The following is a 12249-nucleotide window of genomic DNA, read 5'->3' as shown; positions in this document are numbered from 1 at the left end:
GTACACTTCCACATGTACGCTTCTTAGTACTTACGCTTCTCTGCTCTACACAGTTGTACGTTTGACTGATAATACAACTGTTTAAAACAAGGTAGCGTACACGTAAGTCCTGTCCCGCAATGACAACGATCGTCACTATATGCTTATTATTATTAGCCAAACAAGCTCAAAGACTCTCAAATCTTAAGATAGACGATCGTCAATAAAGAGCTGTTGGAAATAGAATTAAAAGACCAAGTGAGTCAGAGGTCCATCAATGGCGGATCTACGAAATTTGGTGGAAGCGTTTAAAGAATTGGCGGCTACATTGAACAACAGTACGCAACAGGAAAACGTGGAGCTGGGAGTTGCGCCGTTTGCTCACGCATGCTCTCTCATATCACCTCTGTTTGTTTGTGTGGGTATCGCGTATAAATTCGCCGAGATGGACTATGTAGCTAAGGTATGCCTATGTACATTGCTTAATCTCTGGTCAAAATATGGTAAAAAAAGTTAGATCTTTTTCGAGCTATCTACAAAAAATATATGTATAAAGTCAAGTCTTGAGATCAAACTGTGAAGGAAATCGATCCAACTATACTCTAATTGCGTCGAATTCCATCGAAAAAACGTAAATTTAGACAAGGGGTTGAAGAATTAAAACTTGAAATTTTTGGAAAAATTGATTCTACTTCAGCTTTTGCCTAATTGAGGACAATTTCGTTTTTAATGGAATTCTGGATGATCATGATAATAGGTTCATGATCTGGCTGAGGTGTCACAGCAAATTGGGACTTTAAATGCTATTCTGGATGGGGATGTCAAAGCGAATAGGGTGAGGATAGCTGGAAGCCATACCAGAAACCTTCTCAGAGTAAAGCGTGGAGTTGACATGCTTAAAGTATTGTTCGAGCAGATTTTAGCTACAGAGTATGTACGTCAGTCTTGTATCTTCTTTTTAATTGCTTATAAGGATCATTCAAAGTGGTGAGTACATCATTGAGACATATATAAAATGGAAATTCTGTTTATCTTGTTCATAGAGTAGCTTTAAGGGGCCCTCACTTTTTTTTTTCCTGTTGTACTGCCTGTGTGCAATGCCGAAAGGAATTAGAAAATATTTAATTTCGGAATCGATATTTAATTTTCAGGGGTAATTCTTTGAGGGATCCAGCTTCCAATGCTTATGATCAGGTATTTGCTCCATACCATGGATGGATGATCAGGAAAGCTGTCGCGGCCGGAATGCATGCTCTTCCGACTAAGGCTGAATATTTTCAAATGCTCAACGAAGATGGTGAGTGCTACTACCAATTAAAGCCTGTGAAGTTAAGATGTTAAACAAACTATACTATATAATATAACATACAAAGTCAAGATTGAGATGTCACTTTAGGCTAAAACTAAGTTGTTTTGGTTGCTTGATTGGTTAAAATGGCAAAAGTAGTGATTTACTGGTAAATGAGCTTATATATTGTCTTTCAGTGCAAGTTTTGGTTTGGTTCTTCTTTTGTTTAGTTCCGCTTAGTCTGCTATTCTGTTGTTTTGATGGCATGATTTCTCGATTTTATTCGTTTCAGAGCGTTTAGCCAAGGCTCAAATGCAAAACTACATCACGGCATCTGCACCTGTCATTACTTATGTTGAAAATCTCTTCATTTCCAGAGGATTGGGTACAGACTGGTAAACTTTTAGAAAAACCAGATCACTGGATTGGCACTGTATTTACCTTTTTATAAATTTTTATTTATCTTTAGAATAAGCTAGATGTCTCATTTAACTGTAAACCAGTTCTGAAGCTATTTGTACATTGGAATAAACTTGTCGTTGCCATATTGTAAACTAAAACTTCATGAAACTTGTGTCGTTGATTAAAAATGATGATGTTTTATGGTTCTTTGGCCGTTGGTACCATCAAAGTTCAATGGTGATGATATGAAGAATTGTTTGATTGTCTTCAAGAATTTGTAGCCATAGAAACGAGCTGCGAAACTTGGAACAGAAGAGGGTTCAATTGCAGATGCCTTACTATAGCCAAATATTTTCTTGTTTTTGTAGTTTCTTTTGTAAATTTCGCGAAGGCTTGCCAACTAAACCATGATATATAACATGGGTTATGCCAACTTGAATCTATACAAAACGAACGTTTTTTGCTCTTTCGTTCTAGAGCTTAAACAGAGAGTATGTTGTCGAGAAAACTTGTGATACAAATTATAGGAGAAATTCTTGGATAAGCTTAGCCTAACCCATCATATTTAAGTATGCAAATCAAATATTAACATGTATAATATTATAGATTATGTGGCAAATGAGTTGTAAATTGATTATTTATCTTCAATTAAAAATTGAGAAATTAATACAGTAAATAATTAAGGACTTTCTCTCCCTTCTCCTTAAAACTCTCCGTTCCTTTTCAAACAAAACAAACAGCCGGGCATGGCCAAACAGCCCACCAACAAATTGGCCACCACGTTGGCAACCCCACCAATCACCACTTCCTCAACCCACAATCCTTTATCCATATTACACAGCCATCTCCACTGCCATAAGAAAAACCCCACAACCCGCCGTCCCCACTACTCCTCAACCAAATTGCCTGGATAAAAACAAAAGTCACTTCTGCTAAAATACAAGTAATTGATTATTCAACCTCTAGAATTGAGAAATTAGTTTTAATTTGGGTTATAATTTTTAAATTTAAAAATTAGGGTTCATAGAATTTGAGTTAGGGATTTTATTGTGAAAAGAGATTTTTTTTTTTATTGTTCCCGCGGGATTCGAGCCTTCAACTTCGAGGAGGGAGGCGGATGCCCTAATCATTGGATCATGTGTGTAGAGAGAGATATCATGAAACATACTATTATTTGGGTTAAGTTATATTATTCGATTAAAATTTGTATACTTTTTTTTCCTTTTAAATTAATTAATAACTTAATTTTATATCAATTTTCATGTATACACATTGACTCGTCAAAATTACCAACTGTCATATTTTCATTTGCATGCCTAAATATTTAGGTGGTGAAAAGTTTCCCCCATAATTTTTTAGAATTGTGTTAGCTGTATAAACTACTTGTAAGAGATTGTTCCCGTTAAGTTAACCAAAATCAAACAAAATTAATTATTTTTAGTTTAATCATTTCAGTTGGTTTTTTTTATCATATTTTTATGTTTTATTGTTGAATAGAAGATAAATTTTATGAATCATAAAGTATGAGGTATAAAGAGGTGGGGTAATGCTAAATCCACTACACTTTTTCCAAATCCACTTCTTTTAGTGGATTTGATAAAATGTGTAGTTGGAATAGCAATTGCCAAAGAGGTGGTTATGAGGTGGAGTAGTGGAGAGTAATTTTTGTAAATTTGCACATGTCTTTTTGACTATTGAGTTAGACTTTTGATTTATTTTGTTTTATATCATATATATACAAAAAACCAACAAGACAAATAATTAAATAAAGTATAAATAAAATTTATAAAGTTTATGGAGGTTATTGATAATTACAAAAAAGCATCAGGTCAGGAAGTCAATTTCAGTAAGTCCAATTTGTACTTTAATAGGAATGTATCAGAAGACTTGAAGGAGGAATTAATGGGTTTGTTGGGTATCACTAAGTGTCTCAATTATTTGGGTATGCCTATAATAATTGGCCGAAGCAAGACAACATCATTTGAGTATCTTCGTGATCGTATCAAAAGAATGGTTGAAGGTTGGAAAGGGCGTCTTTTATCGACAGCATGGAAAGGAAGTTTTAATCAAGTCGGTGTTACAATCCACTCCTACATATGTGATGAGTTTGTTTAAGCTTCCATCTGGTTTTTGTAAAGATCTTGAGATGTATTGTTCTAAATTTTTATGGGGATCAGAATTTGGAACTCGTAAAATTCATTGGGTGGCGTGGAGAGGATTATGTGAAAAGAAGAAAGGAGGCCTGGGTTTTAAACTTCTGGAAGCACATAATTTGGCTTTACTTGCCAAACAAGCATGGAGATTATTTACTGATCATGACTCTCTTTTGGCTAGAATCTTCAATAACAAATATCATAGCATTTCTCCCTTTCATAAAGCTTCGTTAGGTTCCAATCCATCGGCAATATGGAGGGCAATTCTGGAATCAAGAGATGTTTTATTAGAAGGGGGTCGATGGCGAGTTGGTAATGGGACTGAAATTGAAGTATTCAATGACCGTTGGGTTAAAAATATTTCTCAGTCTCACCTTACAGCTAGGATTGATGATTATAACCGATTTCTCTCGGTTTCTTCTTTGATTTGTCCTACTGAATTTGTTTGGAACAGAGAAGTGATCACAGAAATATTTCCTGAAGATCAAGCTAGAGCCATATTATCCACTCCTTTGTCCAATACTAATTCCAGAGATAGGTTTATTTGGGAAGGAACAACTGATGGTCAGTATACTGTTCAATCTAGATACTTCATTGCCAAGAATTTATTATGACGAAGGAAGAATTGGGATCCTGTGTTCAGCACTTTTCGTCACTGGAATGTACTTTGGTCTTTCAAATTGCCTCCACATGTGAGAAGTTTTTGTTGGCGTCTATGTAAAGAGATATTAGCAACTAAAGATAACTTAGTGAAACAAGGCATGGATTTGTCTTTAGAATGTCCTATCTGTGGTGCTGATATGGAAACAATGCTTCATATTTTTCGTGAATGCTGTTGGGTCAAAACTGTGTGGAATTCTCTTCGATTTGATTCGGTGGCAAATGATCCTTCTAGCAATTTATTTGATTGGCTTAACTCTGTGTTTTCTTCTCTTGTGGATGAATCTTTTGCTTTGTTTGTCTTAGCTGCATATTCTATTTGGTCTAACCGTAATAGTATTGTGTTTGAAGCTGTATGTACTAGACCGTCTATAGCTGCTGCTGGTGTTAATTATTGGCTTGCTAATCTGAGAATGCTAGACCAATTATGTGCAGTTGAGGCAATTGCAGGCAGAGTTCATAATGATCATTGGATGGCACCAGAAGATGAATTCATCAAGATCAATTTCGATGCTTCTTTTATCTTTGGTTCATCTACCAATCGTTTTGGTTTTGTGGCGAGAGATAATCAAGGCAGAGTATTGGAAGCTGCAACTGGTATAATTTCTCATGTGGAAGATGCTCTTCATGCTGAAGTTTGTGCTGCATTAGCTGCTGTGGACATGGCAAATCGTTTACGAGGATAACATTTCGTGATTGAAGGTGATTGTCTAATCCTGATTCTTGAATTACAAAAGCAGGGAGGAGCTTGCTTCGTTCTGGTTTGCTGATAGAAGACATCAAAAATAAAGTTGCTTCTATTCCTTTTATTAGGTTTTCTCATGTTATTCTTCGTTTTAATTTTAACTTCACACATAACTTTTTATGTTCTTGATTTCCCATTAAATCATCTTTCATCTTCATATTCCTATGCAAGTAAGTAATTTCCCTATTGATTACTATATGAATATTATGACGATAAGAAGAATCAACAATCGAAGTTGCAAATAAAATTTTTAAAATATTGAAGAAGTATAAAATTGACGTCTCTGGTATGTTGTTTTACCATCTTTATTAATTTATATTTTATATGTAGGTAGTATAATGGTTTCGTTAATTTATTAAATGAAAATGATGCCTAAGAAGTGATAATCAACTTCTCATATCTTAGGCTTTAATTTTTGATAAATTATATGTAATGAAAATTAAACATCAGAAGAATGAGAATCTCTGTAGCAAAAATAAAATAAAATAATGTAGACAAATGTTATTCAGAGTGTATTTATTTTTTTATGTAACCAAGAAATTTTACTTTACTAGCATTTCTTTTGGTCTAGGCAACTGAAAACAATCCAAAACTGTATTGAACCAACCGATCATATTTATTTAAATTAATTTATTATTATTGTATAATATGTTGATTATAAAATTATTGAAAAATTCATACAAATATCGTATAGTATGATATGTCGTGAATCATAATATCTATCATATAGTCAATTAACTTTGTGTATAAGTAAATAAATATCCAAATAATTTCTTAACCCTTTTATATTTATTTTTATTTCATTGTCATACTATCAGCTTATAATTGTTTAGGATGACAAAATCGTCGAGTCTTAACTTTACGGAATCTGATATCAAATTTGTTCAGAAAATTCGAGGCAACACCTCGAGTACTACGCTAGTTATATATATAATTCTAACTATCAATACCTTTTATTTCAATTTTGGGTTATTTAGAGCAATCGACCTGTAATATTTCAAGCTACTGGTGATTATGATTGAAGAGGTATATATGTTTAAAAAAAAAATTTACATATTATTTTATTTTCATTAAAAAAGGGTTTTGAATAATTTCATATTTATTACTTCAAAAATAAAATAAATAATTTCATATTTTTTTAAAATTTAATTTAGGTATATAAAGCATTGTCAGAGACAATAAACTTTACTGTATAATTCCTCGTAGAGTTGGCCTACATTAGCTGAGAAAGTTGGACCAGTCCTCAAAAAGTATCCAAAACTTGAACTTAAACTTTATCCTCTCCATCTCAGCAAGCATAATCGCTTGATTGGTAGTCATTGAACTTGATCATGAATGATCCTTATCGCGACTTGGTCTCATAACTTCCTTTTGATTACTTCCCATGAGCCTTGATCAACCTCTCTTGTCTATCCCCTTAATTCTAGCGTAGCCATCACCCTCTCCCTCCCATGGTCTATCTTCGACGGTCAACACGACATCTTCAAAAGACTTTTCTGGATCCTGTTCTCGCTCCCGCTTTCACCTCAGTAATTTTTCTTCCTCCTTTTCAGCCAGTTCCTGAATATAGACAATGTTTGAAAATAATGTCCATTAGGTGACATATAGTATGATTTAAATGAAATCGTATAACGCTACAACCTATGAAGGAAGAACATAATAGTTAGACCAAAGGTATGGCAACTATAAGATGAGCTAATAGTATCATAACATAACACTCACCTAAAATGAATAAAAAAATGTAATTTCACCAATGATTAGGGAAATCTCTAGATAAAGGCCAAGGCCAAGTGAGTTTTGGTTGGGGATTTCTATCTTGATCGGCTTCCCATACCAACTTCCACCCGCTTAATCTGTTTGTGCAAGCATCCAAATAGTTATATATTCGGATATGGTCTCCAGCATCTATATGTTTGTCCCCAATGTTCCAGTAACTTAACCATATTATAGTACCATTCTCATCTTCATTAAAGCCCTTATACAAAGCCCAATACTGCCACCTTATTCTCTTGGTCTCATTGAATATTTCAAAGCGGACGGTATATAGGTTTGATGGAACTTGATATAGAAACTTGCAGAGATTCAAGGCACGTATCTTGAAACCAGGTTTTGATGGCACCACAAATGACATGGTAGTCCCCTCATGGATGTTGTAACAGTTTGGAACCTTACTCACTGGGAGGAAAATGCTACATATGTTAAATTCATATAGTACCTGCAATTAATATTGTACAAACAAATAATTAAATGAAATAAATACAAATGTTTAGTTAATTCACCAAGTAAATTAAGATTACCTTGAATGGAGTGCTGTATATATATGTACCATCGCCAAAACTTTTTAGATTGACCTTCATGCCTTCCAAAGATTCTGATCTGTACAGTCCTAAACTTTCTATAACTTGTGGATCAACATTTCCTATTAAGTCTAACTTCAACCTGCCTTCAACCTCCACCAGTGAAACTGTGTTCCTAAATTGAGAAGAAAGAAATTGATGAAGATCTGACGAAATCTTTGAGATATGCATTTCATCACATCCTAGGATTTTTTCCACAGATGTACAATCTCTCAATTCAAGGACTTTCAAACTACTTGGGAGCTTCTGAATAACTTTGAGCCTTGAACACTTATCTAACACAAGTCTGCCGAGCTTGGTAAGGTTGCTTATATCAATGGGAATACTGCAAAATGGGTTACCAGATAAATCCAAGTGTTTTAAAGAACAGAGGGTAAAAAGACCCAAGGAAATATCATCATCAGATAAATTGCAGTTTTGGAGTGTCAAATGTGTAAGAGAAGAAGGGAATAAACCAAGAGGACTGGTTTTAGGTGACATCCAAGATCTGATTTTTGAATAGGTATATCTAACTGTATTTAGGGATGGACGGAGCGTTCCTTCTGAGATTCTATAAATAGAAGAAAATTGATTAGAGCCGAATCCATCAAGATCAAGAGCCGAACAACCCGATAAGTGAAGTTCTTGAAGAGATCTTAGCACATTGATGTTCCATGGAAGCTTCTTCAGGTTTTTGCAATAATTAAGATTTAAAATCTCTAGCCTTTCTAAACGTCCAACGAATGCATCGAGCATAACCAATTTTGTACAGTCTTCCATTATCAAACTCTTTAGAAAAGGCGTACCAGAAAAGTTTGGGATAGTAACGAGTTGATGGCAATGGCTTGCATAAAGAAACTTCAAAGATGGAAGGCTCTGCTTAAAGATAAAAGTTAATCATTACCTACAGTGACACAAGATACTACAAGAAATTAAATCAAACTACTAATATTATACCATTGCTCCTTCCCAAAGACGTTTGATTTTGCTGTAAGATACATCAAGAGAAACCACCTTCTGCAAACAAAAATCTGGGGGTATGCATTTCATTGGAAATCCATGCCAACAAAGCCATATCAGATTCTTGGGGAAGTTTTTGTGATTCCCAATAAGGTTGCCATAATTCAGCTTAAGTAGCTTTACATTTTGAAGCCCTGTGAATGTATCAGCATCTACATTTCTCTATTTACATAAAGGAATCGTTAAATATTAATATTCATCACTCGCTTCTAAATACGACATTCAACAAAATTCATTCATACTTACAGTTATTTCTCCAGATTTATCTGCCTTCAACCAAGAAAAGACAAGAGTACTGATACCTTTCATTCTTTTAGTGCTCTGAAAAACAAGAATATACAATTAGATATCTTCTTGCGAAGAAGTTCATCACATATGCAATGAGTAGCAGTTCTTACAGTTCTTTCTTTCAGTAAAGCAGATTCTTCCATATCATTCCATATCCTTCTACGTTTTCCAAGCGGATGCTTCCATATTTTCATAAAGGAATCGTTCAATGTTAATATTCATCACTCACTTCCGAATCTGACATTCAACACAATTCATATATACTCACAATTACTTCTCCAGATTCGTCTGCCTTCAACCATGAAAAGTCAAGAGTGATACCAATCACTCTTTTAGTGCCCTGCAAAACAAGAATGATATACAGTTAGATATTTTCTTGCGACGAAGTTCATCACATGTGGAATGAGTTGTAGTTCCTACACTTCTTTCTTTCAGTAAAGCATATGCTTCATTATGATTCCATATCCTGCTACGTTTTCCAAGGTCATGAAGTGATTCCTGACGAACAATTTCTCTCCCCATATCTCTAATTAGGTTATGCATAGAAAGCCGACCTCCATGAATATTCAACATACACCTTTCAACTAAATTTTCAATTCCTATCCTCGAGTAGTGACCACAACCATCGAGAATTTCAACCATGTAATCATTGTACTCCTCCTCAACAAAAAAACATGCAATGTCAAGGAATATACTTTGGACATCATCATCTGACAGAGAATCATAGCTTACTCTGAGAACATCCTGAATTTTTCGATTAGGAATTGCTTTTAATTTTTTTAACATATTCTCCCATACATCTACACTTGTTTTATCAAACAAGGAAGCCCCCAAAACTTCAAGTGCTAATGGAGGTCCTCCACAATGGTCGACGATTTGTTTTGAGCACTCTAATAAATCCTCAATAGGATGGTCTTTCCCAAAGGCATGCCAACTAAATAGTTTCATCGAATCTTTAGTGCCTAATCCTTCTACTTCAAATTCGGAGACTTCATGAGACCTCAAAGTACTTAGCATATTTTTATATCTAGTTGTGATGATAATCTTGCTGCCCGGACAAAGCTGGTGTTGGCTTCCAAAGATTTGCTCTAACTGCTTTTGTTCATCAACATCGTCAAGAATGACAAGGACTTTTCTACAGTGTATGACATCTCTTATCTTCTGTATTCCTCCGATTACACTTTGTACTTCAACTGGTCTCTTTAAGATATCCGAAAGAAGTTGTTTTTGAATACGAATCAAACTACTTGTCTCCTTTGCTGCATCTCTAATATCTGCGAGAAAGCTACCGCCATCAAATCTCTCAATGTTCTGGTTGTAAACAGTCTTGGCAAGAGTCGTCTTCCCGATTCCACCAATCCCATATATTATCCCAATTCCAGCTTGTTTTGAGCCATCATTTAACCAATTGTTAATGCGTACTGTTATAGAATATCTTCCGACAATGTAGGTTGGAACATTCAATATCAGCCTTTCTAACTTCTTTTGTACCTCTTTCACTATGTCGTGAATAAAGTCCGCCTCATGCCTACAAATCAAAATTAAACTTAAAATGCAAAGTAGAACTTGATAGTTAATTTTTAGCTAATCAAACAATGTATTATTCTCTCACAATCATATATTACCTGTTATTCGAATTCATCCCTGCAAGATTTGCAACTTCCTTCAGAGCAGCCCTCCACTTTTCTATCTTGTACTTCTCATTCTCCGATTCAAGCTCAGCAAATGCTTTTGCAAAACTCCCCATCTGCCGCCTAACATCATGCGGATCAACACGGTAGAAAACTGGTAAGACAATATGCTTTGCAGTTCTCCTCTTTTCCATTATCATGACAAGCTCGTCAAGACACCAACTTGAAGATGCATAATTTTCCGATATAACTATGACGGAGACTTTGGATTGGTTAATTGCTTTTTCAAGTTCAAGCTTAATAGCTCCTCCTCTAACAATTTCTTCATCATCTCTATAAGTATGAACTCCTTCACGTTCCAAAGCATGGTAAAGATGGTCTGTGAAGTTCGTACGCGTATCTGCACCTCGAAAACTCAAGAAAACATGGTAAGCACATCGAGACGATGATACACATGTTTTAATGTCCCTTGCCATGGCATTCATTGATCACTGCAAAAGAGACATGTCAAATATTCATGTTCGTTCAACTCAAAGGCACCAGTGATTGAGTGGAATAAGTAAAATGGTTACAAATAAAACAAGCCATACCTGAAATGCAAAAGCAAGTATGATGGAAATTGGAATTACCTTTGTGCTTAGAAGCGAGAGAGTGCTAATATATACAAATATTAAGACGCTCTTTTGGAAAAATAGAAACCATTATACATAATAATCACATCAAAGCAAATTGCTAGAAAGAGAGGAGAGGCGACTTGCTAAGGAAGACTAAGGAGACTTTCTTCTTGCTATGGAAGACTAAGGAGACTTTCTTCTTCTTCTTCTTCTTCTTCTTGTTTTTTTTTTTTTCTTGCTATGGAAGACTAAGGAGACTTTCTTCTTGTTGTTGTTTTTTTTTTTTTTAAGTTTAAAAATATCTTTTTACTCGTGTCTCAAGTATTTTTTAACATAATATCAATTCATTCTCATTATTAAAAAATAATATATATATATATACATTTATGAAAATAATATGTTTTTTGATACAACGAAATAAAGGGTATATAGCATAATATCAATTCATTTGGATTTCTTATAGAAGAAGAAAAAAGGATGGAGAAAGAGAGTAATGGAAGAAGAAAAGTTTATTAAGAAGGATAAAGTCTAATTTGTGGATTATATATGGGAGCTTGAAATTATAGGTGTGGAAAGGTTTTTCTCAAGTGGTATCGAAGATTTGAAGGACATTAATTACAGTTCAAAATTTCTCGTGGTTTATTTTATTTTTACTTTTTTCATTTATTTTGTTTTTAGGTGTTTTGAAGAGAATATTATTGATATTCGCCATGAATTTCATTGTTTGGAGGGCAAGAAGAAAAAGCAAATTGAAAAATTCAGACTTATATCAATAATTGATACAAACACCTTTTTCTTTTAGTTAATGTTTTCTCATTATGTCTATTCTATAAAAAAAAAAAGGATATAATTATAGATAAGTTGTTAAGAAATACTCCCTCGATCTGTCTTCTCCAAGTCATTTTAACTTTTAATACTCATTCAAAATATAATATATTTAAATAATAATTATTATAAATATTAACTTTTGAATGTATTTAAAAAAGAAGATTCTCCAAGGTTGTGGGTTCTCTATTTAAGAGGTTGAAGACTCGACAGAAGAGATACACACAAAAACAGAGCTTACACGCATATACACAAATCCTACAAGTCTTTTGCGCGTTATCTGATTTGCAGTCGACATACTGTTGCAG

The 12249-nt window shown here is 34.2% G+C and overlaps 3 protein-coding genes across 3 annotated transcripts; 2 read left to right on the top strand and 1 right to left on the bottom strand.

The window, feature by feature from the left end:
* The first annotated feature begins 256 nt into the window (after window positions 1–256).
* LOC139881692 (accelerated cell death 11-like) lies at window positions 257–1666 on the top strand. Its single transcript, XM_071866130.1, has 4 exons — window positions 257–442; window positions 737–909; window positions 1128–1276; window positions 1560–1666. Exons 1-4 carry the CDS (start codon window positions 257–259, stop codon window positions 1664–1666), a joined length of 615 nt encoding a protein of 204 aa, XP_071722231.1.
* A 2917-nt stretch (window positions 1667–4583) lies between these two features.
* On the top strand, window positions 4584–5168 carry LOC139881694 (uncharacterized). Its single transcript, XM_071866132.1, has one exon. It carries the CDS (start codon window positions 4584–4586, stop codon window positions 5166–5168), a length of 585 nt encoding a protein of 194 aa, XP_071722233.1.
* Window positions 5169–5666: 498 nt separating this feature from the next.
* LOC139881693 (disease resistance protein RUN1-like) lies at window positions 5667–10978 on the bottom strand. Its single transcript, XM_071866131.1, has 10 exons — window positions 10497–10978; window positions 9292–10399; window positions 9146–9211; window positions 8982–9050; window positions 8830–8904; window positions 8521–8745; window positions 7525–8439; window positions 7062–7442; window positions 6753–6787; window positions 5667–5691 (listed from the first exon to the last, which is right to left on the bottom strand). Exons 1-10 carry the CDS (start codon window positions 10976–10978, stop codon window positions 5667–5669), a joined length of 3381 nt encoding a protein of 1126 aa, XP_071722232.1.
* Between the last annotated feature and the right edge of the window lie 1271 nt (window positions 10979–12249).

Source organism: Rutidosis leptorrhynchoides, unplaced genomic scaffold (assembly GCF_046630445.1).
Source record: "Rutidosis leptorrhynchoides isolate AG116_Rl617_1_P2 unplaced genomic scaffold, CSIRO_AGI_Rlap_v1 contig183, whole genome shotgun sequence".
In the NCBI taxonomy this organism is placed as follows: Eukaryota; Viridiplantae; Streptophyta; class Magnoliopsida; order Asterales; family Asteraceae; genus Rutidosis; species Rutidosis leptorrhynchoides.
This window is presented reverse-complemented; position numbering and strand designations above follow the sequence as displayed.

Coding starts and splice junctions, on each gene's coding strand:
- LOC139881693 (XM_071866131.1), bottom strand. CDS start 10,978: ATGGCAAGGGACATTAAAACATGTGTATCATCGTCTCGATGTGCTTAC. Junction 6,788..7,061: donor GATTAAGCGGGTGGAAGTTG/GTATGGGAAGCC, acceptor GTCTATATTCAG/GAACTGGCTGAAAAGGAGGA. Junction 5,692..6,752: donor GAGGAAGAAAAATTACTGAG/GTGAAAGCGGGA, acceptor TTTTTGCTACAG/AGATTCTCATTCTTCTGATG.
- LOC139881692 (XM_071866130.1), top strand. CDS start 257: ATGGCGGATCTACGAAATTTGGTGGAAGCGTTTAAAGAATTGGCGGCT. Junction 910..1,127: donor GAGCAGATTTTAGCTACAGA/GTATGTACGTCA, acceptor ATATTTAATTTT/CAGGGGTAATTCTTTGAGGG. Junction 1,277..1,559: donor TCAAATGCTCAACGAAGATG/GTGAGTGCTACT, acceptor TATTCGTTTCAG/AGCGTTTAGCCAAGGCTCAA.
- LOC139881694 (XM_071866132.1), top strand. CDS start 4,584: ATGGATTTGTCTTTAGAATGTCCTATCTGTGGTGCTGATATGGAAACA.